This window comes from Acomys minous (genome assembly GCF_964271855.1).
Source record: "Acomys minous genome assembly, chromosome: 6".
Classification (NCBI taxonomy): domain Eukaryota; kingdom Metazoa; phylum Chordata; class Mammalia; order Rodentia; family Muridae; genus Acomys; species Acomys minous.
Window position 1 is genome coordinate 104,842,472 of NC_140487.1, and position 27,304 is coordinate 104,869,775.

The 27,304-nt window shown below is 47.9% G+C and overlaps 1 protein-coding gene and 1 long non-coding RNA gene across 3 annotated transcripts; one reads left to right on the forward strand and one right to left on the reverse strand.

Annotated features, from left to right (window-relative positions):
- Positions 1 to 6,252: 6,252 nt before the first annotated feature.
- Positions 6,253 to 26,619, forward strand: AK2 (adenylate kinase 2). 2 transcript variants are annotated; one of them, XM_084786427.1, is made up of 7 exons: positions 6,256 to 6,447; positions 12,762 to 12,887; positions 16,118 to 16,228; positions 16,340 to 16,434; positions 22,085 to 22,157; positions 23,155 to 23,350; positions 25,719 to 26,619. In XM_084786427.1, the coding sequence occupies exons 1-7, from the start codon at positions 6,355 to 6,357 to the stop codon at positions 25,721 to 25,723; spliced, it is 699 nt and encodes a 232-aa protein (XP_084642553.1). In that variant the 5' UTR covers positions 6,256 to 6,354; the 3' UTR covers positions 25,724 to 26,619. The 2 variants fall into 2 exon arrangements, with proteins under 2 accessions (XP_084642552.1, XP_084642553.1); XM_084786426.1 differs by lacking the exon at positions 25,719 to 26,619 and having other exon boundaries at positions 6,253 to 6,447; positions 23,155 to 23,515.
- LOC311600123 lies at positions 24,285 to 25,778 on the reverse strand. The gene is made up of 2 exons (XR_014780156.1): positions 25,667 to 25,778; positions 24,285 to 24,904 (listed from the first exon to the last, which is right to left on the reverse strand). It is a non-coding gene; the product is annotated as an uncharacterized lncRNA (long non-coding RNA).
- Positions 26,620 to 27,304: the final 685 nt, after the last annotated feature.

A 27,304-nucleotide genomic window follows, 5' to 3' on the forward strand; every position in this document is an offset into this window, starting at 1 on the left:
CACTTTTGGGGGAGCTACCCTTTCTATTCCCTGTGCAGTCTTGAGGGAACGGTAAATCAAAGTCTCTATTTTCACGAAGAGATGAAGATGAAATCCAAGCCAAGACAAAAGCTTGCAAAGGCAGAAAATGTGGAGTGAGTCATAAGAAATGGTTGGATTGGGGGGAGTGTCCTCATCCAAGTTTATAAGTAAGTGGTGGACGGGTATAGGAGAAAGGAGAGGGGTTTAGAATATTGTTTTTACATCTGAAGAGCTGTCTGAGATGCATCTTTACCAGTAGACAAGTGTGATGATTAATATTGGATACCAAAATTGTACTCCACTCAGACCCAGATAATGCTAGAAAAAAAATATCTATTTATAGCAGGCTCTATGTCCCAACCAGCTAGTCAGGAGGCCAAGACAGAGAGATTACTTGGGACTAGACGTTCAGGGCCAGCCTGGCCAACTATGACCTCATCTCTAAAAAAGAACAAGGTTTTGGGGCTTGGTGGGTAGGTACACACCTATCATCCCGAGTTTAGTTGAGTCCCTGCAAATTCGCTAGTCAGACCCTGTATGTGGTTCCTCCTCCTCCAGGAGGAACAGGGAGAAGAAAGGAAGATGCAGGAGTGTCACTCTGAAGGAGGTCTCTCCCTGTGGAAAAAGCTGGGGGCAGAGACTAAGTGTTCCCCCTCAGTACTGTTCACTTATTCCTCCTATCCTGGTTACTCCAGCTCTGGTCATTCCTGAGCCCTGTGGTTGTACAGTTTTTAGCTTAATGTGGCCAGAATGTGTTTCTAATTGAGTGGCTTAACACAGCTTTATTTTACAGGACTCTCTCTCTCTCTCTCTCTCTCTCTCTCTCTCTCTCTCTTTCTGTCCATTTGCTTTGTTTTGGTTTTCTTTTTTCTTCCTCCCCAGTTCTGGCATCAGAGGTACCCCTCACCACCCTGGCTTATGTGATGCTGGGGATGCATACAGCCCAGCCCCTTGTGTCACAGTTTTGAAGGCCAGAAGTCTAAAGGGCCTAATGAAGCAAAAATGCAGCCTGACCCAAGGTGCTGGGATGGGGGTATGGACCGCTTTGAGAGGCAGTTCTACTTTGCTTCTCTGATGTTGTGATTTAAAAAAAAAAGACTGACCAAAAGCTTGTAGTCTGTCACTAAGGGGAGGCAGGAACCTGGAGGCAGGAACCTAGAGGCAGGGATTAAAGCAGAGACTACAAGGGCCTCTGGGCTGCACACTGGCTCCTTCCTCCTGGCTTTGCTCAGCTACCTTTCTTGTGCATACCAGACCCACCTGCTCAAAGGTTGCACCGCCCACGGTTTGGGCCCTCCTATGGCAATTAACAATTAAGAAAATGCCCCCATAGACATGCCCACGTGTAACCAGCATTTGTTACTTGGGTGAGTTCCTCTTTATTCCACCTTCCCAGGCCCCTCTTTTCTTCTACCCTCTCAAACCTCTAACACTATATAAGAGAGAGAGAAAAAAAAAAGGATAGAGAGGAAAGGAATGCGGACCCTGCGTAAAGTCAGGGGTCAGAACAGGGGATGGGATATTATCGTTAAACTACTTCCTGCTGATGAGGAGCATTGAGTTCCTTGGGGCAAGTTTGACCTTTGCTGCCAGGACATCTCATTTCTTTTTGTTTCTCCTGTGCGCACAACTACTTAACAAATCACAAACCCAACAACAACCCACCCAACTGTTTGGGGGCCCTAACATTTCTATGCACTCTGAAAAAAAAAAATCCCAGAACTCCAAACATCACACAATCACAGACATTATCTGCAAATGGCAAAGCCACGCCTCTGCTAAAGCGCATGGCAAATCATAGTCAGCTGCTGCTAAGAAGCCCCATATCCCACAACTAGTATTAAAATAAAAACATATTTTTATAATATTACTGTGGTTTTTTGTTTTTAAAAAAATCCAACCCCCAAATTGTCACTATACCCACAGGCCAATCGGAGGTTTTCTTTTCCTGAAATGTTGTAAGGTGTCCACCAGAGAAGACTGCTCAGACATGGGTTTAAGCCAACAGAAAGTCTTTATTAGCTGGTTGGCCACCACACTGAGTACTCAGAGTCCCAGGGTGCAAAGCCTTCTTCAGGGTGAGCTTTTAAGCACAAAAACTCTGTCTTGGGTTGACACACTTCAGTTAACAAGAACAATTATTCAGAAGCAGAACTACAGAAGCCAAAAAGCAAGGTTAGCACATTTAGAGACTTTTCCAGAACCACGGACTTTGATGGATTAGGTCTTTTGTTTTCATTTTGACTGGTGGTGCCATCTCTGGGCTGAGGATTTTGTTTTTGTTGTTTTGGGTTTGGTTGTTGTTGGGTTGGTTTTTGTTTTTGTTTTGTGAGACAGGCTTTCTCTGTATAGCCTTGGCTGTCCTAGGCTCACTTTGTAAACCAGGCTGGCCTCGAACTTACAGCAATCCTCCTGCCTCTACCTCCCGAGTGCTGGGATTAAAGGTGTGTGCCAGCACGCCCAGCTCTGTGCTAAGTTTTATGGCCTGACTGGTACTTCCATAATGGAGTCTGTTGTGCTAAGATTGAGAGAATTGCTATGAGATGACTAGTTTGTGTCACATTCATGAAAACTAACCAGCACGGGGGCCATTATTTCTGCCTATTCTTGCTTCCCCTCTAGTCTGCCCTGTAAGTGATCTTCAACAGGATCACTTAGGCCCTAGCAACTCCAATTCCTCAAAGCTCACTGAATAAAACACACACACACTCTCTTTCTCTGTGTCTCTGTCTGTCTGTCTGTCTGTCTGTCTGTCTGTCTGTCTCTCTCTCTCTCTCTCTCTCTCTCTCCCTTGCTCCTAGGGCTTTCCTCCCAGTCCTCTCTCAGCCTGAAATGTCTCCTGTCCCAATATGTGTGACTCGGCTGGTGGCCACCAGTCCACCGAGGCAGGAGGAGCAGGAAACGAGACACAGGGCCTGGCAGGCCGTAAGCACGACAGACAGAGATCGAACACTCCAGGAACCACTACAGGAGACAGCTCCACTTTAATCAGGGAGAACAAAGACTATGTACCCCTTGGGGAGTTGGGGGGGGGGGCTTCCAGAATAGGCGTACATAATTGATTGTGACCAGGTACGTGTACGACACTTATTTTACATTTGGCAGTGCGCTCCTATCATATGGATGGGAACACAGTACCTAATTATCCTATAAGCGCAGGGAGGGGAGAGCTAGCGGGGAGCTGTGTCAAGGGCCATATGTCAAATGTGGTTAGGGGCATCTACATCTAAAGACACTCTCCAATGGAGTCAGGCAGAGAGCTGGAGGCCCTGCTGTGGAGAGGACGTCCTGCAGCTAACTCGGGAGCTCAGAGTGGCTGTCCAGACCAGGAAGGATGGCAACGGTAAAACAGCAGGGTTATTCTAACAAATCTTCTCGTTCATCTAGGGCCCTCTGTTTCACAAAGATCTCCATTATCACTGTAGCTGGACCCAGCTGGACTGTGAGTGCCACGTCTGTTACCTGGCACCAAACAGACAGACCTTAGCTCAACTCCCTGCCCAGCCACAGGCTAGTCATGTGACCTCGGGCAAGGTACAGTACTTGGCCTCTCCGTGCCTTAGGTTGTTCCACCTATAAAAAAAAAACCATGCTGGTAAGAGAGCAGCTACTGCATGCATAGGTGGCTGAGGGAAGTGAATGAGATGATGTGGCGTGCAAGCTCCTTAATCTACTGAGAGGCCCATAGTACCCAGTAATAGCTATAAGAATAAGAGACTGTTTTCTTCTCTTGGGCTTTTTCTTATGGCTCTTGCTATGCTTCAAAGCCTAGAATATATTTTATAATAGGGCCGGGGATGTCATTCAGTTGATAGGATGCTTGTAAATGTCCTGCCTGAAGCCCTGGGTTCAATCCCCAGCACTGCATAAAGCCAGACGTGGCAGTACAAGCCTGTGGTCCCAGCATTCTAGCGGCAAGTTTAGAGGATTGGGAGTTCAAGGTCAACCTCAGCTAGTTAGCCAGTCAAAGGCCAGCCTGGGATACATGAGACCCTGTCTCAAAAACAAAAACAGAAAGCAAAATTATCACAGGGAAATCTTACGTTTTGCATTATTTATATGCAGTTTTAGTTGCTTTCCCTACTAAGGTTAGGGGATCCCACTCCTGGTCAGAATTATAACAGGAATTTATCCTCACCAGTGAAATGATAAAAAGGAATTTTGGCTACCCAGAAACTTCTCCCAGAGACAATGTGCTTGCTCCCACCAGTCCTGTGCTTTCTGGGTTATTAGCTGGTTGCCCCCAAGTCTTTTGTTTGTGTGCTTGCTTGTGTTGTTGTTGTTGTTGCTTTTGACAGGTTCTCACATAGTCCAGGCTGGCGCCTTAAACTTGCTATGTGGCTCAAACCTCTGTGCCTGGCTTCTAACCTCTCACCCCTGACCGTGTGTGTGTGTGTGTGTGTGTGTGTGTGCATGTGTATGCACATAGGTGGGGAGGCCAGGGGTTGACATCAAGTGTCTTCCTGTACATCTTCCCACCTTTAGATTTGTTTATTTTATTTATATGTGTGAATGTTTTGTCTGCATGTATATATGTGCAGTGTGTGTGCGTGCGTGTGTGTGTGTGTGTGTGTGTGTGTGTGTGTGTGTGTGGTGCCTTTGGAGGTGAGCGCTGGGGATGTGAACGCAGGTCCTCCTGCTTGACTGAGCTATTGTCCCATCTCCTCCGTCACAATCTTACTTGTAACCCTGTGACTGTGTAACTGAGCTGATCACTACACAATTCTGGGCTTCAGCTTTCTTTCTTAAAAAACAACTCAACAACACTTTGCTTCTCTCAAGGCCACTAAGAGAATCCAAGCAGACCAATGAAAGCCCTGGGGGAGCAGGAATGAATAAATGCTAGATTTTCTTGCCTTTTTCTTTCAATTTATTAATTTACTATTTTATATGTGTGTGTGAGTGTGCACATGCAGACTTATGTGCGGAAGTTGGTTCTCTCCTCCCATTTTTTTTTTTTTTTTTTTTTTGAGTCTTGGGACTCAAACACAGGTCTTTGGTGGCAAGTGTCTTTACCAGCAGAACCATCTAGCCAGCCTGTTAATGTCCATGAGGTAAAGTGCCCGAGGAGGCAGCAAATTTGCCACTGGGATGTAGAAAATGGTTGCTATGTACTTGTGGGGAAACAGTGGTTTCCTAATCCCGTTTGCACTAAAAGTTGAGAAAGGCTCCTTTGGGACAGGATGAAACTTTGACACACCAAAAAGCTAGAGGCGTCATCATTTCCTTGTTCAAAGCAGGCTCCTCTCTCTGGATAAAAACTACCTTTTCTTCACTTAAAAGTCAGCGAGGTGTGTGTGTGTGTGTGTGTGTGTGTGTGTGTGTGTGTGTGTGTGTGTGTGTGTGTGTTTTCTGGTGCATATGCATTATTTTGTTTATAGTCCTGGGGAGTGAGCCAGAAACCCCTGTCTCTGGACCACAGCCCTGATTTTCTTCCATTTTGAAAGAAAGTCTCATTAAATTGCTGGGGCTGGCCTTGAATTAACCATGTAGACTAGACGAGCTTTAAACGTGATCCTCCCAGACATCTGAAGTTACCAGTCTAGACACCAGGTTATTATAAAACTCATTATATATCTTTTTACAGAAGGGGAGATGTTCCCCTAACCACATTCCACGGAGGTCTGGACTTTCCTGTACCTGCTGCGATGCTGTTTGGGTATTTCCCCCTATTCTTCGACAGTGTTGTTCAACTGAGGGGAACGGGCAGAATACAAATTCGTTGGAATTTATTTAACCAACCTTATTGTTGAACATTTGAGCTCTTTGTCTTTCAGTGTGGAGCTTTGGGGATGTTTTAATAAGGCAATCGGCATCTCTGTTAGAAATGCATTACATATGCGTTGGTTATGTCCTTTGAATTCCTGATAGTGGAACTACTAGCCCAAAGGGCATGTGATACGTTGTTGTCAATTTGTTTTTCAAGGGTGATTTTCCCCGCTTACTCTCCCACAGGCAATTTGACAGGGCTCAAACAGAGACTCTGGAGTCATCAACTGTCAAACGCCAAACTAGAACTTCCCTGCAGCTCCGAGCTTCTTTCTCGTTTTCCCGCCCACTCCACACACCAGCCAGGAGCCGCACGCGCTCTCCTCCCAGCTCTTCCCAGGCTGACCCGCCTCTTCCTCACTCTCGATTCTGTCCAATCGGAAACGGGAGTCCCTCAGGCTCGTCGTATGATTGGTACACAAAAGTGCCGGTCAGGTTTGTGGGCGGGCAGAGAGGACTGATGGACGTGGCGAGCGACCAGTGCGAGCCTGGAGTAGACTGTGCGCTGGCTTGGAAGAGCCTTGAGGTGTACGGGGCCCTTGGTGGAGTGAGGCTTTGGCGAACATGGCTCCCAACGCGTTGGCTCCCGAACCGGAGAGTTGGAAGAGTATTCGGGCCGTGTTGCTGGGGCCGCCCGGGGCTGGCAAGGGGACCCAGGTGAGTGTCTGTTCCGCGGCCGGCGGCGGAACCCGCGGAGGTGCAAGGTCAGAGCGGTCGGAGAGCCGGAAGCTCCTTTCCCGCCCCGGAGCAGGGTGGTGAGCCCTGGCCTGCTGGGACCCTCGCGGGGGGTCTCAGGCTGTGGCGCGGTGGGTCCCTGGGGAGGGTCCCTGTCGGAGGATGGGGGAGGATGGAGTGGGGTTGTGGCTTTTTGGGAAAAGCGAGGCTAAGGGGGATCCAGGGGCTGTGAGCTGGAAATTGTGAAAGCCGGGGCGAACCCCCTTACTGAAGCTCCGGGTCACGAGCCTGAGTGGAGGAAAGCCTTGTGGCTAAGACGCCCAATGGTGGATTGTCCTTTGGCAAGAATAACTTCCAGGCACAAGAGGATAGAACTTTTTAAAATTTTTAATGATTAATGACTAGGGCTAAGAAATCTCCAACACGTGGGGCAGGCTAGGAGCTGACGTTTGCTGATCGCGACGTACTGCCAAGAGAAAGGCATAGCTTGTTTGAGCTAGCAGTGGCGGGGGATGGGGGGTGGGGGCGGGGAGCACCCTCCCAGTTCATCCGAAAACGAGGTGGATATGAAGATCGGTTTTTATGAACCATGGGAGTTGTGAGTGGGACACGGAGTACTCATGAGACAGCGCAGGATGACTCTCGTTGAGCGATCTTGGGCCGCTGACATATGCTGGGTCAACAGGTGGGGGGAAACAGGCCCAGAGGTCCAGTGGCTTCCCGAAGTTAGCGAAATCGTTTTCATGGAACCTTGTCTCTCCAGAGGGTTAGAGTTGCCTTCTGCCCCACTGCAGGGCCTCACTTGGCATCTGGGCCAGAGAGCAGGGTTGGGAATTTATGACTTCACTTAGGATTTAAAAGCTCTCATGTTGGGTTATTGGATGTCACTTTCTTGCCCAGTGCTTGGCGTCGCCCACCCACTCCTCACCCTCACCTCCCTACCACACCCTATGCCTTGGGACCTTGCTGATCTTTATGCTCTAACGGAGGGGGGAGGGGAGTCTTTTAAGGTTGGGTGCCCAAGCAAATGGACCGTTCTGTCCTCTTACTAGCTCTGAGTTCATTGTTGGTTTAAAAAAAAAAATATTACCCCTCTCTCTAACACACATAGGGTGAGAGAGTGCGTGTGCAAGGACATAGAGAGAAATAGTGTGGAGGGATGTGCATGTTTTGGTGCATATGTGAAGTTCAGAGGACAGCTTGCTGGAATCTGGTTTTCATGTTGTTTATTTGTTTATTGTTTGTTTTTCTGCCCTGTGGAGCCCAGGGATCCAATTCAGGTCACTCAGACTTGAAGGCTAGCCGCATTGCCTGCTGAGCCATGTCCGTCTGTGCGTATTGCTGTATGCTAAACGTTTTGGCAAGCTGATTGTCTTCATCTCGCACGATCTTGGGACCCCTGACACTTGATGGAGCTACTGGAGAGAGATGAGTGTGACAGGAGAAGAGAGGTCTTGTCTAGCCGGCTTAGTTCATTTCCTCTGCCTCTGGGCTGTAGGTCACAAAGGCCCACTGTACCTTCTGTCTCCGTAAACTTAGGAGTTCTTTTTTGAGGTTCTACCAGTGCATTGTACTCAGCGATGCCGGGTGTTGCCGGCCGTCACTCTCAGCTGATGGTCCAAGCGTGTTTAATCTTGGATGTGGACAGCTTCTAACTGTGAGGTTCCGAGTATGGGCCAGATCGCTCATGTGTGTGTGTGTGTGTATGTGTTTTGTTTTGGGTTTTTTTTTTGTTTTATTTTGTTTTGTTTTTTGTTTTTAAGTTTAAGATGAGGTTTACTGTTTTAGTAGTGAAATGGAGACCCTCATCCAGAGCTGAGTCAGAGGTTTTATAGCCTAGCAAGCCGTGTAACTTCTTAGCGCCCGTGTTTTCACCTGGAAAAATGAAGAGCTTACAGGGATATTGGAAGGTTATGGTCTTTATGTTGGGGGAGGGGCGGGCACCCATACATTCCCAGTGATGGTATGGCACATAACAGCTATCCAGTGAGTGTTGACCACTCAGTAGCGTCTCTCCCTGCCCCCAGCCCTGATGTAGTTCAGCGCCGAACTACATCTGATTTATTCAGGTTTTGGAGGGCATTGTGTGATGCGCTCGCTGAAGAAGGCGCAGGAATGAGTGGCGGGAATTGGCTCAGGATGGCTTTGGGAAGTGACTGGAAGTTTGGCTTGAAAGATGAATGTGGCAGCCCATGACTGTCTGTAGTCCCAGAGGCTAAGGCCAAGTTTGAAGACAGCCTGGCTACACAGTGAGACCCTGTATCCGAAAACAACACCACAGAACGAAGAACTGGGGCTTCGGGAAATACACACCAGTTACTTAACCTTCATCTGCTTCCCTTTTCATATCAGGAGCTGTAAAAATACTGGTGGTTGTAGCTTCATAGAGTTGAACAAAAGCTCACATAGAGACTGCAGAGGGGCAGCCTAGAGGAGCATTCAGCCTGCAGACATGCCTCACACGCCCAGCCTTTTTATTGTAAGTTTTAAATACATATAAGGTGCAAGCCTGTAACCTCAGCTACTAGGGAGGCCAAAGCAGGAGGTTCACAAGTTCAAGTCCTAACTGGGCTAAGACTGAGATCAGCCCAGGCATCTCACTAAGACCATGCCTCAAAGTAGCAGGGCTGGGGATCTGTTCACTGGCAGTTTATGTACCTAGGTCTTCCTCAGTCCCACAAGAAGCAAAGGTAATACGCCCCAGTAACCATCAGCTGACGGCAGCCATTGCTTTCCCATCCACTCTCCCTACAGATTATGCCAAAGCAGCTCCAGGCACCATAATTTTTTTTTCCCCCAGGACAGGGCCTCTGTGTTAGTGTTCACTGTCCTAGACTCGCTTTGTAGACCAGGCTGCCCTCGAACTCACAACGATCCGCCTGCCTCTGCCTCCCGAGTGCTGGGATTAAAGGCATGTGCCACCATGCCGGGCCACCATAACATTTTTAAACAATATATTTTAGTTTCTCTAAAACCAATTCTGAGGAAAAAATTTTTTTAAATAGTTAATGTTCACATTTCTATCAGTCTCACCCATATGATAAATTTAGGTTGTTCTGGTTTTTTGTTTTTTAATCTTTAAAAAAGATTACTCAACATGTGTGAGAGGGTGTGTACATGCATGTGAGGACAACTTTCTTTTACCTGCTGAGCTACCTTGCCTGCCCTGTTCCTCTTTTTTGTTTTTCTTTCTTTCTTTCTTTTTTGTCTTTCGTTTGTTTGTTTTTGAGACAGAATCTCTCTGTGTAGCCTTGGCTGTCCTGGACTCTCATTGTAGACCAGGCTGGCCTCGAACTCACAGAGATTCACCTGCCTCTGCCTCCCGAGTGCCGGAATTAAAGGTGTGTGCTACCATTCCCAGCCTGTTCTTTTTTATGCTATAGTTTTGTGGAAGAAACTAGCTTGTCCTAAAAAAACATTGTTCCTTTTCTAGGGGTTTTTAATTATATTCCTTTGGTGTGTTTAACATCTGCATCTCTTTCATTTCCTGCAGATACTTAGTTTGCTGTGTCCAGTTTCTCAGGGTCTGTCTCTCGGCCTGGCTACCGAGACACAGCCATGCTCCGTCCTCCGTCCAGACGCTGCCAGTATTTGTTTCTGAGGGGTTAGGAGGTGTTGCTAGGGTGGCAAAACGGTAGTGTTTGGGTTACTCCTTTTTCGTTCCTTAGCTGAAATATTCTCTTTTCTTCTCTCTTCCCTCGACCCTTCCTCTTGTTCTTTTGAGACCAGGTCTCCACAGGTAGCCCAGGCCGGCCTGAAACTCAGTGTTCCTTCCTCAGACTCCAGGTGTGCACACAACTGGCGCTTAGCTCGTATGGCTGTAGAGAGGAACTTTCCATCCCCTGTTTGCTTACCCAGTTATGTGGTGTACAAAGTCCATTTAAATGCTTGGTTTGTTCCCCCTTTTGTCAGCTTTCCAAGTAGTGGTTTGACTATGGAATGTTTTCAGTTGTGAAATTAATAAAAAGAAATCCCAGCTCATTTTTCTTACAGAAGATGGGACAGCACTGGGTCTCCATTCCAGTATGGCAGGGGTCCCTTGGAGCTGAGTGGTATTCCTGTTTCAGATGGTCCCTGCATAGGTTCTTCCTTCTGCCCATCTGCCCCCTCCCACCCCGAAGTCCCTTCACTGCATAGACTGCCTAGTCTGCATTAGCAGCTGTTTGCTTGCACTGCTGACCTGGTCTTGCCCAGGACCTGTTCAGTGATGCTTATGTTTTCTTCCCACCACTTCCTCTTATACCTGTATAATTCCATATTGCATGATTTATGTGGCCGGGGCTAAAGAAATATTTTCTTTAAAATTTTCTGGGCACGAGATGGCTCAATGGGCAGGATTTCTCACTGGCCCGATTGCTCACCGGCATATAGCTTAGACTAGCTGGCCAGCGGGGCTGCCTGGCCTCCCAGGTGCTGGGGATTATAAGCGCATGTCTCCACACCCAGCCTGTTGTACGTGGTTCCTGAAGCTCGGGTTGTTGTGCAAGTGCTTTCCCAGCTGAGCCATTATCCACTCCCCCCCACCCCACCCCATGCCATATCACACAGCACGGAGTGCCTGAGATGGGGTCCCAGCCATTGTATTCTTCACAGTCGTGGGGGTGAGGTGTCCTCCCATGTGGCCAGCAGGGGGCCAAGGCACAGTCTTGCACCTGGCTCTTGGTGTGTGTTCTCCATGCAGCTGTGCAGTCAGCCTACCACTGGAGCTACCAGTCCCACCTTCCTCTCTGGCAGTGTGACCCTGGCTTCTATGATTTGTCCGCTCAAGTTAATTTTAATAAATATGGAGTAGTTTCGCAGAAAGCCAGTTCCCTGGGTAGTGTGTCCACAGTACAGCTGCAGTTGCTGCCCTTCCTTTTTACCGGGTGCTGTCTCTAACTAGAACCTTCTCACTGGGTGCCGGTTCCCTGTGAGGTGATTTCTTCACCTCAGTCAAATCAGTCTGTGAATCACAAACCAGAATTTCCTGCATCGAGCCCCATCGATTCTTTCACCCAGTGCACCCAAGAGAACACCCAGTGAATTTCTTTAAACAGGTATCCCAGCTACTAATCTTCTAAAAAGATTTAACAGAAAGCCAAGCACCTGCGAATACCGAACTGTTATTGGAGTGCCCAAGACCTTTTTCCGCTTAAACCCATCAGACCTTGAGCATTCACGTGCATTTGGTTGATACCACTGTGGAGAAAGCTAAGTTGTGTGTGTGCCCTAGTACTGAGCTACATCTATCCCAGCATAACCTGAGAGCTTTGGGATTTATGTCACCTGTTTCTTCGTTTCCTTGGCTCCAGCGTTCATGGAAGAGCCATGGGCAAATATTCCCTTCCCATCTGAATAAATTGAATTGGGGCAGAGGTTGCTGTGAAAGCTGTTGCGCAGGGCAGGTCTGCAGGCTGGGCGTGGCATGTGCCAGTTCTCCATGGAATGCCTATGGGCTCAGTGATGAGGGAGGATTAGTGCCCTCTGCATTTTACTTAGAGATTTAAAACCTAGAAGGAAGTAACTCATGAAGTCACACACGCAGGGATTGAGGTACCGGGCTGTTTGGCTCAAGCCCATACTCTTAGCCAAAAGGTCATGTTGAGTCAGCTGGGTCTATAATCCCAGCCACTCAGGAGGCAGGGAGATGAGCTCATAAGGCCAGCCTGAGCTAAAACTGACCTACAGATGCTTAGTGTAGAAGCGCTCATCCTGCACATCACAGCCACTTTCTGAGTGGACCGTGTTCCTCATACCAAGCATGTGGAGACCGCTCTGGGTCTGTGAGAAGGTGGGTGATTTAGCCAAGACATCGCAGCAGTTCTGCCTTGCCTGCTCCAGCCGCTAGGCCTGGTAGCACACATTCACCGTGTGGCAGGCACTCAGTCAGGCCTTGGCCTGTCTGCCTTCTGAAATGAGCTCATCTAAGTGTCACGGCAGCCGTGTGAAGTATTGCGTGGCTGCTGGGGTTGTTCTCAGTTATAGCAGGGAATGTGAGCGTCTGTTTCAGTGATGTAGTTAAAATTTATGATGGCTTCCTGTGTGCTAAGTGTACCCCAAGTGCTTTACATGTATTATCTTATAATTCTTACAATAGCCTTGTCATTGCTTTACATTACAGTGTAAGGTAAGATGCTTTTATCCCTGTTGAAGCAAGATAGTAGGCATTTGCCTAAGTTCACGTAGCCAGTAAGTGCCAGGGCCAGGCTCGCACCCGGGCCTACAGTGTTAACTCGCACCCAGGGCCTACAGTGTTAACTCGCACCCAGGGCCTACAGTGTTAACTCCTCCTTGTTTTTTTGTCTTTGGCTCCACAGGCACCTAGATTGGCCGAGAAGTTCTGTGTCTGTCATTTGGCCACTGGGGACATGCTGAGAGCCATGGTAGCTTCAGGTTCGGAGCTAGGAAAGAAGCTGAAAGCAACGATGGATGCTGGGAAACTGGTAGGTTTGGTCAGACCTCAAGGTGCTGCTGTCCAAGTCCAGAACGGTAGCCCAGGCTATTTGTGGCTGCTTGGTTTTGACTTGGTTAATAAACGTTTACTTCCTTATCCATCGTAGACACACTTGAAGCGTCACCAGCCAGTGCAGACACAGGACATTTCCCTCATCATGGAAAGGCTTCTGAGGTAGTCCTGTGGGCAGGTGTTTCTAACAGACTGGCAGGCAGTAGGAACTTTAAGCAGAGGGTAGTGTTTGCTTTATTCTGGATTTATTATGGTTTGGTCACAATTTATTCATGTAGTTTTATTATGTTGTGGGTATGGGCAAGCACTTTCCCTATAAAAACATCTTGCTAGCCCTGTTCACAGTATTGTATTTATTTATTTGTTTGTTTGTTTGTTTGTTTGTTTTTGAGACAAGGTTTCTCTATGTAGCCTTGGCTGTCTGGACTCGCTTTGTAGACCAGGCTGGCCTCGAACTCACAGCAATCTGCCTGCCTCTGCCTCCCAAGTGCTGGGATTAAAGGCGTGTGGCACCGCACCTGGCCCTGCTATTTCTAACAAGGGAGTTGCTTGGCAATTGTGGAAAAGTAATCCAGTTGGACTGATTTGGCAAATACAGTGAATTGACTAAATGCTTGCTTAGGGCCAGATCTTGCTTCTAACATTTATTCTAGAACCTGACCTCTGATAATACTTACAGAATTTTGTTCTTGAACCCAGTAGGCAAGTCTGTGCCACTGAGCCACACTGCAGTCCCTCTGATCCTTTGTTTTGTTCTTGTGTTTGTTTTTTTTTTTATTTGAATTTTTTTGGTTTCCACTTTTTGTTTATTTTTTTGTTTTGTTTTCAAAAACAGTATTTCTCGGTGTAGCTGTGGCTGTACTGGAGCTCACTATATAGACCAGGCTAGCCTCAAACTTATAGAGATCCACCTGCCTCTACCTCCCAAGTACTGGGACTAAAGGTGTGCACCACAGCCCTGCTTTGTTTGTTTAGTTGGTTGGTTGGTTTTTCAAGACAGGGCTCCCCTGTGTATCCCTGGATGTCCTGGACTCACTTTGTAGACCGGGCTGACCTCAAACTCACGGAGATCCACCCGCCTCTGCCTTTTGTTCTTGGTCTTAATTTTCTAAATTATACTCCGTCGGTGTGCGCATTTGCCTGCCACAGCATTCCTGTGGAGATGAGGACAGCTTTTAGAAGTCAGTTCTCTCCTGAGCTCAAGCTCAGGCTTTCAGGCTTTGGCAGCAAGCGCTGCTACCCACTGAGCCATCCCATCGCCTTTGCTTTTGCTATTGCAGCAGTGTCTGGCATGTGCCCTTCTTGTCTTGTCACTTGCTCTGTGTCCCAGGCTGGCCTCTAACTCAGCCTCCCGAGTGCTGAGATCACAGGCTTGGACCACCAGACCCGGGTTCTCTGATCCCTTGTTTCTGTGTATGTTGCCCGGATGAAATCTGAGCTTTGTTTTTATCCCCAAATTACCTCCTGCTAGGCCCGGAGATACTAGAGCAGTATTGAGTGGTACCATAGCCTGTCTGCCCAAACACTGCTTCCTAGCTTTCCTTTTAGATCACTGAGTCCAGGAATCAAGCCAGAAAGATAGATAATTTGGACTTTGGGTTCGGGCAGAACATTCTGTGTGAGAGGAAATTGGGATGTGGCAATGAGGTTGCTTATCTCCAAGCCTTCATCGGCTGCAGAGTCTACACTTTGTCCCTAAGTGTCATAGCTGGTCCTGAAGATAAAAACTGTAGCTGCCAAGAGTGGCAGCCTCTACTGTAGTACAGGCGGGAACTTTTCTCCCCTTAAAGGCTCTGGGGGGAGTTTTTGTTGTTGTTGTTGTTGTTTTGTTTGTTTTAAATTTATTTATCTATTTTTATGTTATATGCATTAGTATTTTGCCTGCATGTATGTCTATGTGAGGGTGTCAGATCTTGGAGTTATAGACAGTTGTGAGCTCCCATGTGGGTGCTGCTGGGAATCGAACCCCGGCCCTCTGGAAGAGCAGTCAGTGCTCTTAACCACTGAGCCATCTCTCCAGCCCTCTGGGGGTAGTTTTTTAATGAGAGGTTTTTAGTGGCATTTTAGGGGAGGCTTTGACTACACTGTGGTGGCTTTTCAGTTCCTTGTTCTGATCCAGTATTGCCAGTTCATTGCAATTCTTTCTCATATCTAGTCAGCCCTGGTTAATAATCAGGCCCACATATGAGTTGCATTGTTAGTCTAACGAACTTGTAAATCAGGGATGGTTGGTACTTCCCTACATTCTAACCAAACTACCCTTGTCTCCTGGTTCTCAGGCGATGGCTTTTACCAGGTACCCCCATCGTCTTGATTGGCAGCGTGTTGCCGACAAGCTGTTATGTGATAGTTAAACAGCTACTGGAAGAAGAGGCCCAAAGGGCCTGAGACAGGGAGCTCTCCTGCTGGGGCATCAGGCTGTGCATCCTTCATCCCTTACCCACTGTATTGAAACACATTAGAGTTGTGAGAGCCATGTTTGTGGCCACTACGGACTTATGGAAATGAGTGGTGCGGGTGGAGCCTGCACAGGTCAGATCTGCATTACTGTGATAAGGAATTAACTAAAGAAGGAAATAATTGATCGGCACATGCAGATCTCTGTGAGTTCAAGGCCAGCCTGGTCAATAGTGAGTCCAGAACAGCCAAGGCTAGACATAGAGAAACCCTGCCTTGAAAAACAAAACAAGAAAAAAGAAAAAGAAAGAAATACTATTTTAGCTCAGTTGCCGTCCAGGATTGCTTGGTGTCAGTATTTCTGGGCCTATATTGTACCATTGTGGAAAATGTATAGAGTAAAACTGTGCATCTTATAGAAGGAGAGAGAGAGAGTGTGTGTGTGTTCTGCTCAAGTTTAGTGACCTGGGTGCAGTCTGCTGAGCCCATGTAAAGGTGGGAGGTGAGACGTGGCTCCATGCGCATGTCCTGGTAGTGTGCCCTCCCTCCCCATGCAACGTGCATACTAACAAGGCTTAAAATACAGTGTTAGAGATCAAGCCTTCCACATTTGAGCTTCAAGGGGGAATATTTAAGATCCAAATCAGAATGGAGGCATCCCACATGCACTCTGACTTTGCTTCTGTGGGCTCAAGCTGACTTGCTCTGTAGTAGCCAAGTCACTATACACACACACTTCTGACCTTGTGTTTGTCACCTAGTGTTTGTCACCTAGTTGGCAGATTTGAACCCAAGGCTCTTTTCTTCTAGGTGAGCGATGAAATGGTTGTGGAGCTCATTGAGAAGAATTTGGAGACTCCCTCATGCAGAAATGGCTTTCTTCTAGACGGCTTCCCTCGGACTGTGAGGCAGGCTGAAATGGTAGGTAGGGTCTGTGTCCTGTCGCTCGAAGGCAGATGCTGGCCTTTTCTGTAGTCACGCTGAAGGAGACGGGTGGGGTGACGCTGAGGTGGGTCACACGCTGTCTTACAGCTCGATGACCTCATGGAGAAGAGGAAAGAGAAACTTGATTCAGTGATTGAGTTCAGCATCCCAGACTCCCTGCTGATCCGGAGGATCACTGGAAGGTCAGTGTCCCCGAAGGTCCCTTCCTGCTTCCTGAGCTCTGTGCACTGATGTGGTGACATGGGTCGGGGCGTGGAGAGAAGAGGGAGGGATTCAGAGTCCAGCAACATCTCTGTCTAGGCATGTTTCTTCTTTTATTACTGTTTAATATAATGTTTTTAATTAATTCTTTGTGAATTTTATACATTTTGATCATATATATCCCCCGTTCCTCCCAGATTCAGCCCTCCAGCCCTGTAAGCAAACCCTCTTCCCCCCTTAATAATGACCCACCAAGTCCAATTTGTGCTGCTCACATATTTGGGTATGGTGCCATCCACTGAAGCGTGGTCAGCCCACCAGGGGCCACACCCTTAAAGAAAACTGACTTTCCTCGTCCCTCCGTTAGGAATATGGGCTCCCTCCTAGAAACTTGACTAGTCCATCTTGTGCAGGTCTTGTGCTGTGAGTCCATGAGTACAGTGGTCCTTACTGTGCCCAGAAAATACGATTTCACTCCTGTCACCTCCAACCTCTGGACTTACAGACGGTTGTGTGCTGCCGCATGGGTGCCAGGAATCAATTGGATCCTCTAGAAGAGCAGCCAGTGCTGTTAACCACTGAGCCATTTCTCCAGCCCTCCCCTCCCTTTTTCTTTGCTTTCCGTGTTGTTTTGTCTGTTTAACGTATGCACTGCCGCCAGTGGGTGTCAGAAGAGAGCATCAGATCACCCTGGACTGGAGCTATAGGCGGGTGTAAGCCCCTTTGTGGGTGCCAAGAATTGTACCTGGGTCCTGTGGAACAGCACGCTTTTAACCACTGGGTCATCTCTTCAGCACCTGCTAAACCCCCCTTTTTTAATGAAGGAAATTTTTGTTCCTAGCTTGTTTCTCTTGTTTATTTCTCTGAAGTAGTGTCAAACGCAGAAGTACTTCTGAACAAGTTTGCTGAGAAATCCTGTGCCGCTCCAGGCACTGGTTTCTCTACGCCCGCTTCCTGTCTGCCAACAGTACTAAGAGAACCTTTCTACTTTTTAAAAATTGTGTCCTGGAGGGAGGAGGAGAGAGGGGAAGAGATTTATGGGTGAGCATCATTAGAGGGTGCTACAGCACAAGCGCTCATGTGTACGCACCTGCCACTTGTCCAGGGTACAGTCGTCAGAGAAGGCCTGCTTCTCAGCTGTCGAACCTTCACACTCATTGGAATTAACTTGCTAAAGTCCCACTTTGAGATGTGGATGTTTTGGTGGTGAGGGAACTTGAACTTGGCAACGTCCAGGGCCTCAATCACATGTTCCGTATTCTGCAGTCAAGCAGAGATGTTCTTGACGGCCTGACCAGCACGAATCCTGGGGCTCCTCAAAGCCACCCACATACCCGTGTAGAGCATAGATTAGGGACCTCATCAGAACAAAGGCATGAACACTGCTCCTAAAATGTAACCGCCCCTGGGGTAGCCCATTAACCACAGGCTGAGCACACCATCTGAGGCTGGTAAGGGAACCTGGTGTACCAAACTGTCGGGAAGGGATGTAGCTTTCTTTGCTTTCTTTCTTTCTTTCTTTCTTTCTTTCTTTCTTTCTTTCCTTCTTTCCTTCTTTTTTTTTTTTTTAATCTTTGTCACTAATGACCCTCTGGAAGGTGGTAAGCTGCTGTCTTGGACTTTGGACTGCCACGTGGTACTTTGCAGTATTCCATAGAGCGTTCTTTATTAGGCCCTTTTTCCTATACAGTTGTGTCTCTTCTAACTGATGCTGCCACCATTAAAGGGTATGTAAATTTTATACTTAACTAGGAAGAAAACATCTTGTCTTATTAGAGTATCACTTAGACTTCCTAATGAGGTTGAGCTTTTTTTTTTTCTGTGTTTCTGTAATCCATACCTTCAAGGAGAGACCCAGATGTGAACAGACAACAGCGTGAGATGTGTTATCCTCGAAGGCTGTGTGTGGGTGTGGGTGTGGGTGTGTGTGGGTGCATTCAGGCCTACTCTATGCTCATTTTCTTTTCAAATGTCCATTATCTGTGTTTCCAGCTATTCCATAGGCTTCTCCACAACAGAGACTTGTGTTTCTTTGCATTCCCATTGGACATGGAGTAGACAGAATTGATGTAGACCAAGAACCAGTGTGGTTGACATTAAGGGACCCGAACCTTGATGTCCTTGAGGTACAGAGCCAGTGATACTGGAGACTTTAACGTTCTGATACCTGCTTTTACATCAAACCATACTCCAGGGCTGAAGACCACCATGACAATAGAATAGTACAGTGACATCTGCTTCTGACCACAAAGAGTCGCATGCAGAACTTGTGTGCTTCCGGCCATTTGGGGCAGATAGATAAGGCTGCCTAGGAGAGCCATGCCATTAGTAACCTTGAAAGAGGATAGTTTCAGTGGTGCTTTTCCAGAGGGAGAGGGAGCGGGAATGACTGTCAGTTAGCGAGGGGCTCAGGCGGAGGAGCGTGTGGTACTTTGGAAGCCAGAGGGGCCACAGGAATGAAAGGGTGGGCTCAGCAGCAGATCTGCAGCACCAAGAACAGCCTTGACAGAGCTTAGGAGTCATCACGGGACCAGGAGCCACACGGTATTGGGGCAGAAGCAGTATTCTAAAAACGTTACCTTGGTGCTGACTGTAAATTGGGGGGAAACATAAGGACCCCGTGTGGGAGCCTGCGCATAATCTCAGGGACTGATAGAGACTTCCGGCTGGCTGGGCAGCGAGGAGTGAGTGAGAACCCAAAGAACAAGCCACAGCCTGACAGTAGACGGAGGAGGGGCTTGGCGCCCCCTCAGCAGGCCAGCAAGGGGTTTGTCCACGTCTCCTCAGCAGGGGTGTGGTAGGAGCAGTGCCTGACCTGCTTTCTGCTTTCTACTCTGCCTTGCTGATGAGTGGAAGGCGGGGCAGGAAGTGGGAACTTACCAAGGATCAACCGTAACAATCTTCTAAAGAAGCTGTGACCTCAGCTCTAAGGACTTTCAGTTACTATTCTGTTTCTTGAGAATCTGTTCATAGGGGTTTCAGTTCCTGTTTTTCACGTGTTTGCTATTGGCGCTCGGATATCCTCCTCGTCTTACCAGTTGGCTCTCTGGTCTCACTGCCCTGATGTCCAGTAGCCACTCCCCTGTGTGATGAAAAGACAAGGGTCTAAAGCTGTGAGAGAATTGAAGGACCCTTTCACAGGGGTCACCTAAGCCACTCAGAAAATACAGATATTTACACTGCTATTCATAACAGCAGCAAAATTACAATTATGAAATTGCAATGAAATAATTTTACGGTTGGAGTCAGCACAACCTGAGGAACTGTATTAAAGGGCCCCAGCATTAGGAAGGTTGAGGACCATTGGTCTAAACTGTCACACTGCAGGTCAGTGATGTGGAAGCCGAGCCCTGATCACTGCCCACCAGGCTCAGAAAGTACAGCTTGTCGGGCTCAGTGGCACACACCTGCAATCCTACCATGTGGGAGCCAGAGGCTGTTGGATCCCCCTGAGTTTGAGGCCAGCCTGGTCTACATAACAAGTTCCAGAAAAGCCAGAGCTACTTAGAAAGTATACAACTCAAGCACTGGCTGCTGTACAGAGTGTGGCCTGCCTCCTCCTCCTTCTTGGATGTCCAGTTCCTCTTTGTGTGGGCATCCCAATCAGGAACACCAGCCACCTGCTTGGTGCCAAGGAAATACTGCCTGCTCTTTAGTTAGTTCATTGGTTTTGTTTGTGGGGTTTTTTTTTTTCATTTTTAATAGTATGTGTATTTACACGTATGCACATACACGAATGCAGGTGACCACAGGTGAGAAGTTATAATTCTGTTTCTCCAAACGCCAGCACTGCCAGGCAGGGTTCCGATTCTTTCAGGAATGGCTGGAGCACACGGAGTGAGGTGGAAAAGAGTGTTTTCACCATGTTACAGTTAGCTCGCTCTTTCTTTCTTCTTTTTTCTTTTTTTTTTTTTCTTTTTTTTTTTTTTTTTTTTTGAGACAGGGCTTCTCTCTGTGTAGTCCTGACTGTCCTAGACTCACTTTTGTAGGCCAAGCTGGCCTTGAACTCACAGATATCCACCTGCCTCTGCCTCCTGAGTGCTGGGATTAAAGGTGTGCACCGCCTTCCATTCTCAGGATGAGATTTTAAGTCTCAAATGTGAGTTTTCTGGGGTTTGAACATGCTCCTTCTCATGCTAGTTCTTCTGGAGGCTCAGTCTACAAGCCCGACAAAATGTGTGTCTGATCCTGGAGCTGGAGAGTCACAGTCGTTGTGAGCTGCCCAGAGTGGGGGCTGGAAACCAAGTTCAGGTCCCTCTGCAAGAGCAGACAACGCTCTTAATTGTTGATCCATCTCTTTTGCCCTGTTTACAGTGTGTTTATTTATGTGTGCACATGCCTGCTTAGGTTCACATGCAGAGGCCAAGGGTCAGTTCTCTGCCTTGTGGCTCTCAGTTCAGGTCATCCGGCTTGGTGGCAAGTGCCAATAAGCCTGCCCTCCCACCTGCTCTTGTTTTTGTTTTAGTTTGTTGTTGTTGTGAGACAGAATCTGACTATGCAGCCCAGGCTAGCAAAGAACTATGGGAATTCTCCCACCTCAGCCCCGAAATTCTAGGATTATAGGCTTAACCTACAACACACAGCTCCCTTTTTTGTTTTAAGATGGAGTCTGTGTTGCCCAAGCTGATCTCAGAATCCTGGGCCAGAGTGATTCCTCCACCTCAGCCTCCCTGGTAGCTGAGACCACGGGCACATACTACTGTGTCCGCCTTCCTCCTAGTGGCTGGAACATTGTCTAGCCTTGTGTAGGCTATCATTTATCTGCATGGTCACAGAGGTGCACATCATTGACGCATATCCATAACATGTTTTTGTGTGTTTGTTTTACAACCAAGTGAGGTTAGAAAACAGCACAAGCAGGCACATGCTGTGGTCTAAGACATGGGGGTTGGCGCAGAAGGAGCTTAAGCTCACGTCTAGCCTAAGCTACATACCGAGCCCTGTTTTCATTTAGAAGAAGGAAACTAAAAGGTTAGGCTTAATTTCTCCTCCTCTTCCTCTTCTTTGTGTTTGTTTGTTTGTTTGTTTGTTTTTCAAGGCAGGGTTTCTCTGCGTAGCCTTGGCTGTCCTGGACTCACTGAACTCATAGAGATCCACCTGCCTCTGCCTTCCCTAGTGCTTAGATTACAGGCGTGTGCCATCACATCCTGCTGATAGGCTTAATCTCTGCCTTGTGTTCCAGAGCTTGTGAAGGAAGGCCTGTCATGTTTCTTGTAGCTGTTGATGTCTGTGCTGCTTGTAGCCGAGACTGTGAGCCACCAGTTCCTAGGCAGCCGGGCTCAGCATAAGATCTGGCTTCATCGAGAAGCTTCTTTGAGTAGCATGGCTGGCTGCATATTCTCCCACAGAGTCCTCCCCCGGCCTGAACTAGGTAGTTCCCTAGGCAGGTTTCCTTATGCTTAGACAAAGCAAAAAACACAGGGTAGCTGACCTAGTTATTTTCCTAAACAAGTGGTAGCAATGGCTGCTTCTTTGCTGGAAGGCCAGTTATTTTCCTAGGTGTGAGGTGCTAGCCGAGTTCTCTTCTGATTAAAGTCTTCCATTCAGCTTCTCTGTCTCTGCTTGTCAGAGTCCCCTCAAAGTACTGAGTTATTTCCAGCAACCTGACTCATGGGCATTTATGTCTTGCAGGCTGATTCACCCCAAGAGTGGCCGGTCCTATCATGAGGAGTTCAACCCTCCAAAGGAGCCCATGAAAGATGATGTATGTAAACTCAGTACAGGGAGGGGTTTTTGATTGGTTGGTTGGTTGGTTGGTTGGTTGGTTGGTTGGTTTTTTCTTCCTTTTTCACTTAACCAGAATAATATCACTGTCTTTTAAATGAGATGTCTGGTGGCAGACTTGGATAGTGTCTCCCAGGTGGCTGTTTGCTTCTTCCCTGTCCCAGCACCCCCTTCCTGGCACTTGGCTAGTTGGGAGAATGTCACCAGGAGCTGGCGCTGTGTTCCAGAATGCCCTGCTCTTGGGGTTCAGTAAGTGCTGCCCTGGGGTCTCATCCATGGTCACTGTCGGTTTGCTGTAGAGTCTTCATAGTCTGCTGTAGAGGATGCAGGCACAGTGGCAATTTTCCTGGGCTTACCCTTGTCATGTGAGACAAGTTCAGGTCTTCCAGGGTCTATAAATACAGGTCACGTTTCAAAAAATTGGCAGTTGTACTGGAGCCCTTTCTTGCTTCACTTACTGCTTTTAGGGTCTTAGCGAATGATGCTCCAGTAATTTTTTTTTTCCGAGACAGGGTTTCTCTATGTAGCCTTGGCTGTCCTAGACTCACTTTGTAGACCAGGCTGGCCTCAAACTCACAGAGATCCACCTGCCTCTGCCTCCCAAGTGCTGGGATTAAAGGCGTGCGCCACCACGCCCGGCCGATGCTCCAGTAATTATGCTACATGTTTAAGCACCTGAGACTCCAGTGGCTCCTGCAGCTGACTGTGATGTGTTTTCCACTCTCAGGGGCCTCCTACCTCCATTTTCCAACTCTAGAAGTGCTTGGCTTAGAAGTTGAGCAGCCTGAGCACAGAACAACCAGCAAAAGGCATTGCTGTTTGTGGACCCCAAGTCTGTTTCTGGTGTAGCACAGCTCCCATTAGGGAGGGTCTTGGTTGACCCTTGCCTTGAGTGGGCTGTGTGCTCCGACAGCGTCCGTCCCAGGCAGTGGCCACATTTCAAAATAGCCCCACCTGACATTCCCGTTTGTTCTCAGATCACTGGAGAACCCCTGATCCGGAGGTCAGATGACAACGAGAAGGCCTTGAAGACCCGCCTGGAGGCCTACCACACCCAGACCACTCCCCTGGTGGAGTACTACAGGAAACGGGGCATTCACTGCGCCATCGATGCAAGCCAGACCCCTGACGTCGTGTTTGCGAGCATCCTGGCAGCCTTCTCCAAAGCCACATGTAAAGACTTGGTCATGTTTATCTAAAATTGGGTCTAAAGGGTCTCTCTTCTTCCTGTCCCTTAAAGGAATGGGTGGGCATAGCTAGGTAGGTGGAGGGATACGCCTTTCTTAGACAGCAAGGTGATCTTCTAATGTTCTGATTAAAAAGCACTTATTTAATGTGTCTCGTATGTGCAGCGCTCATCTGTGTGTGTATGGTGTATGTGTGTGCTCACTCTTACCTTCTGTACCTTGGGCTACATTGTTTTACCAGGTGTTTGCTTGTTACCCTTACTTTTCTTTTTTATCTCCCTCCCTCTCCCCCCCAGAGCTGAGGACTGAACCCAGGGCCTTGCGCTTGCTAGGCAAGTACTCTACCACTGAGCTAAATCTCCAACCTCTTACTTTTCTTTTTATCATTTAAAAAAACTAGCACACAGGGTATTAAATGCCAGATATTATTATGACTTTTTTCCCCTTGAGATGGCCTATGTGTATTCCTGTCTGTCCTGGAACTCCTTATATAGACCAAGCTGGCCACAGAGATCTGCCAGGCTCTGCCTCCTGAGTACTGGGCTTATAGGCATATGACACTATGCCCATCTTCACTATAGCATTTTCTAAACAAGATATAGTTTAGTAGATTTCCTTTCTCCTCCTGTCCGATAATCTCCTTTTGAATGCTATTAGCTACACACAACACACACACACACACAATCTCCTTTAGCTACACTCTTAATTCCTTTTTTTTTTTCCCAAAATAAACTGTTCAGTATTTATGTCAGACCCCCCAGTTACAGAGCCCCATAGTACTAACCCATAGCAAGCAGCTGACTCCAAGTCTAGGGTGACATGAAGTTAGTCAGTATCATGGTTCCTGATACACATTCTTGACAGGAAACAAAAAGCCACAAGCCTCGGTGCACAGGGATTATTAATTTTTCCCCCTCAAATGGAGTTTAAAAGACACACGCTACAGGCTCCAGAAACCGCTAGGATAGTACGTCCACATGGAAGAGCAGCAGGGCCGAAATATTCTTGTGATCTACATCGCGGTGCTATAAAATTGAGACCACTTGGGACTTCTGTTTCAACCGTGCTGCTGTTGTCAAAGAATTAAGCCAGGTAGAAGGTCCTTGGGGTTCAGATTGTCTTTGCACATCAGGGGCCGGGTAACTGAGCGGCCAAATCTGCTTCCCCAGAGACACGCCTAGTTAGGGAGGTTTGCTTTTGTTTGCCTGTTTCCAGGGATGAACCAAACAGTGACCAGGGGGTCATCTCTTCGGATTCGTTCCCATCCGAAGTTGATTCAAACACAAGATGTAAAACCCAAATCAGATGTGTCCCTCTCAAATGGAGCCTTTACTCTATACTTAATGATGGGTAGCCACAGGCTCCCCAGGAAAAGATCACCAAAAACAAGGCCACCTATGACCATATCATTTTTTATTGGTAACCTTAGCTCCCATTATTCTGGCTGTCCTATGCTCTGTGCTGTGTCTTCTGGTCTCTGGTTGATTTGTGACAGATAAATTAGTGGGCTGCTGTGACGAGACCTCAAAGCCTCCAGCCTCTGGAAAAGCCATTAGAAAGTCAGTGACATACATGGCCAGTAAATAATGCCGCCTCCTCAGCTAATCGCCTGCTGATTCTAAAGTGCTTAGTCCCCATCTGGCCTGAGCTCTCCTACTGTCTGCATCTGTCGGAGGGCTTGTCTCCACATGGAAGCTCACCATGGGTACGTGGCCTTCTTGCTTCCCTTTTGGCCTCCAAGTGTCTACTGCTGCTGCTGCTGCTGCCCTGCCTTGTTTCATTGGCTTTAGACTGACTCTGTCTGCTCTTAGCAGAAACCCAGGCTGGCTGTGTGTGTTTCTGGAAGGCACATGACTGCTGGGAATGGCCAAGCCAAAGGAGTGAAACTAAAACTGTCATCTGGGCCTACAGGAATATGAGAGCTTTGTCTGAATGAGGGTGGCTCCGTGCATCTTGCAGTTGACTTTCCCTCTCTTAAGTGTAGCTGTAGGCTCTTGACCTCTAAGTGCAGGTCCCTGAGCGGTTGCTAATTGAATGTGAGTGATCTGTGCACAGACATCTACCCACATGTGTATATATACACATATTCATGTGCGCACCTACACCAAATGCATGTTGGTCTTCAGGTAAAAGCTGGAAAATCATAGGGGTGCAGATGCTCTTTGGTGGTGGTTGGGATTGTATTTTTTGCTTTGTTTAATTGCAGAGTGGTAACCTCAGCGGGCATGAGAGCTTTCACCCGGCAGAGAAATGTCCAGTGTTTAATGCATTTGGTTGCATGCCAGCCTTCTCTGATACTCACTTGGTTCTTTTAAAACCCATTTTGTTCTTTTCTTGTTTCCTCTCTATTTCAGCCTAGTAACCGAAGGCCAGGCGAGACCGCACCACTGCTCCTCTCCCCGCCGCGTGATCCCCGCTCTTAGGTGCTGGGAAGAAAGGAGACGGGTGGTCACCGGAAGGAAGGGTGGGGAGGGAGGTGGGGAGGGGCTCAGGAGGAGCATTTGGAACACTGGCAGTGCTGTGATTAGTGAGAGTTTGGTTTTCTCTACACATAGGTGGGAATTTTTAAAGTGTAAGCAAAGGAGAAGATTAATTTTTTAAAAACCATGATTGGAAAGTATCAATGCAAACAAGGAGATGTGGTATTACATGTAAGCAATCAGACTTTCATTTCCTCTGGACCACAAAGCTAAACGCTCTTAACAGACCTCAGCTTCTGTGTAAAAACCTCATGGACCACCAGGCCGAGGGTACAGCAGTCACAGTGCGCCTGTGTACCCCGTACAGAGGAGGGGACTGTTGGCTGCTGCTCATGACTCCCCATTCCGTAAAGTTATATAGTTGCACATATGGAAGAGGTGGGGTGTGGTCTCATGGGTGGTGGTTCAGCAAATCATTTTTACTGGAATTATGGGGAGAAAGGGGAGAGAGACCCCACACTTCTTATGTCCTACAGTCGCCTGCTCTGTCTGGTGGCAAAGCCTCCGGCAGCCACCCTGCACACACTGGTCCTCCATGGGACCCTTTAAATAAGTCAGCAAGGGCTAAGTGTGTAGCTCAGCTGCATAAACAGTGAGGGGGCGAAGCTAAAATGTCTTAAGCTAAATCATCCAAAGATTGTGCTTACCCTTACATCCTGTGACTGGGATCGCCTGACAACACTGTGATGTATTTTTCAATGAGGTGCCTTTCATAACGGACCAAATGCTGCCATGTTTGGCCCCTGAGTCAATAAAATATGTTGGAAAATTTGTATCCCTGTTGTGGCGTTTTTTGAAGAATTCTGGACTACAAGACAAAAAATTCTGGACCTGCCAGTTCTCAAGATGGCTAGCACAGTGTCCTCGGGAAGTACACATGTACACTCCTAAGAGGAGCCCACACCCTTGAGGTCATCAGCTCCTGTGGTGGATGACAAACCCCGATGGTTAGACACATACTTCGCTCCTTTCTCATCTGAAAAAAGCCTTGGTGCTGCCTTCTAGGACTTACGACATTCAGTGGTTTATAAGAAGCCAGCCCTTGGCTTAGTGCCCACCACAGCAGGGTCAACATACACAGACAAATGCCTGCTTCCTGCCAGGCTGGGTGATTAGAAGTGGCCAGTTGTCCAAAGCCTGGCAAGCCTGCGCTTCTAATGTCTAGGACACACTGCTGGCTACCTGCCCAGCTGCCACCATTAGCACCCTCCGTGGCAGCTTTGTGCATCCTGTTTGAAACCCGTCTACTTCCCAGCAAAAGTGAGCTTAAGCCATTGGTGCAGACAGAAGCTTTCACTCTTGGAAACCTGCCTCTGCCAGTGAGGTTTCTGAGAAATTGCTGCTCTTCCTGAAACCGGGTGAACTAGCTGGAAGCACCGCTGTGCTTCAGGCATCTTGTGACTGGCTGGCATATGAAACCCTGTGCTCACTGAGCCAGCCCCCTCTGTCTGTTCCTCCAC

Excerpts from the sequence above, each read along its gene's own strand:
- AK2 (XM_084786426.1), top strand. The coding sequence starts at position 6,355 with ATGGCTCCCAACGCGTTGGCTCCCGAACCGGAGAGTTGGAAGAGTATT. Across the intron at positions 16,435-22,084 it reads ATCCGGAGGATCACTGGAAG|GCTGATTCACCCCAAGAGTG; the intron begins GTCAGTGTCCCC and ends TATGTCTTGCAG. Across the intron at positions 22,158-23,154 it reads AGGAGCCCATGAAAGATGAT|ATCACTGGAGAACCCCTGAT; the intron begins GTATGTAAACTC and ends GTTTGTTCTCAG.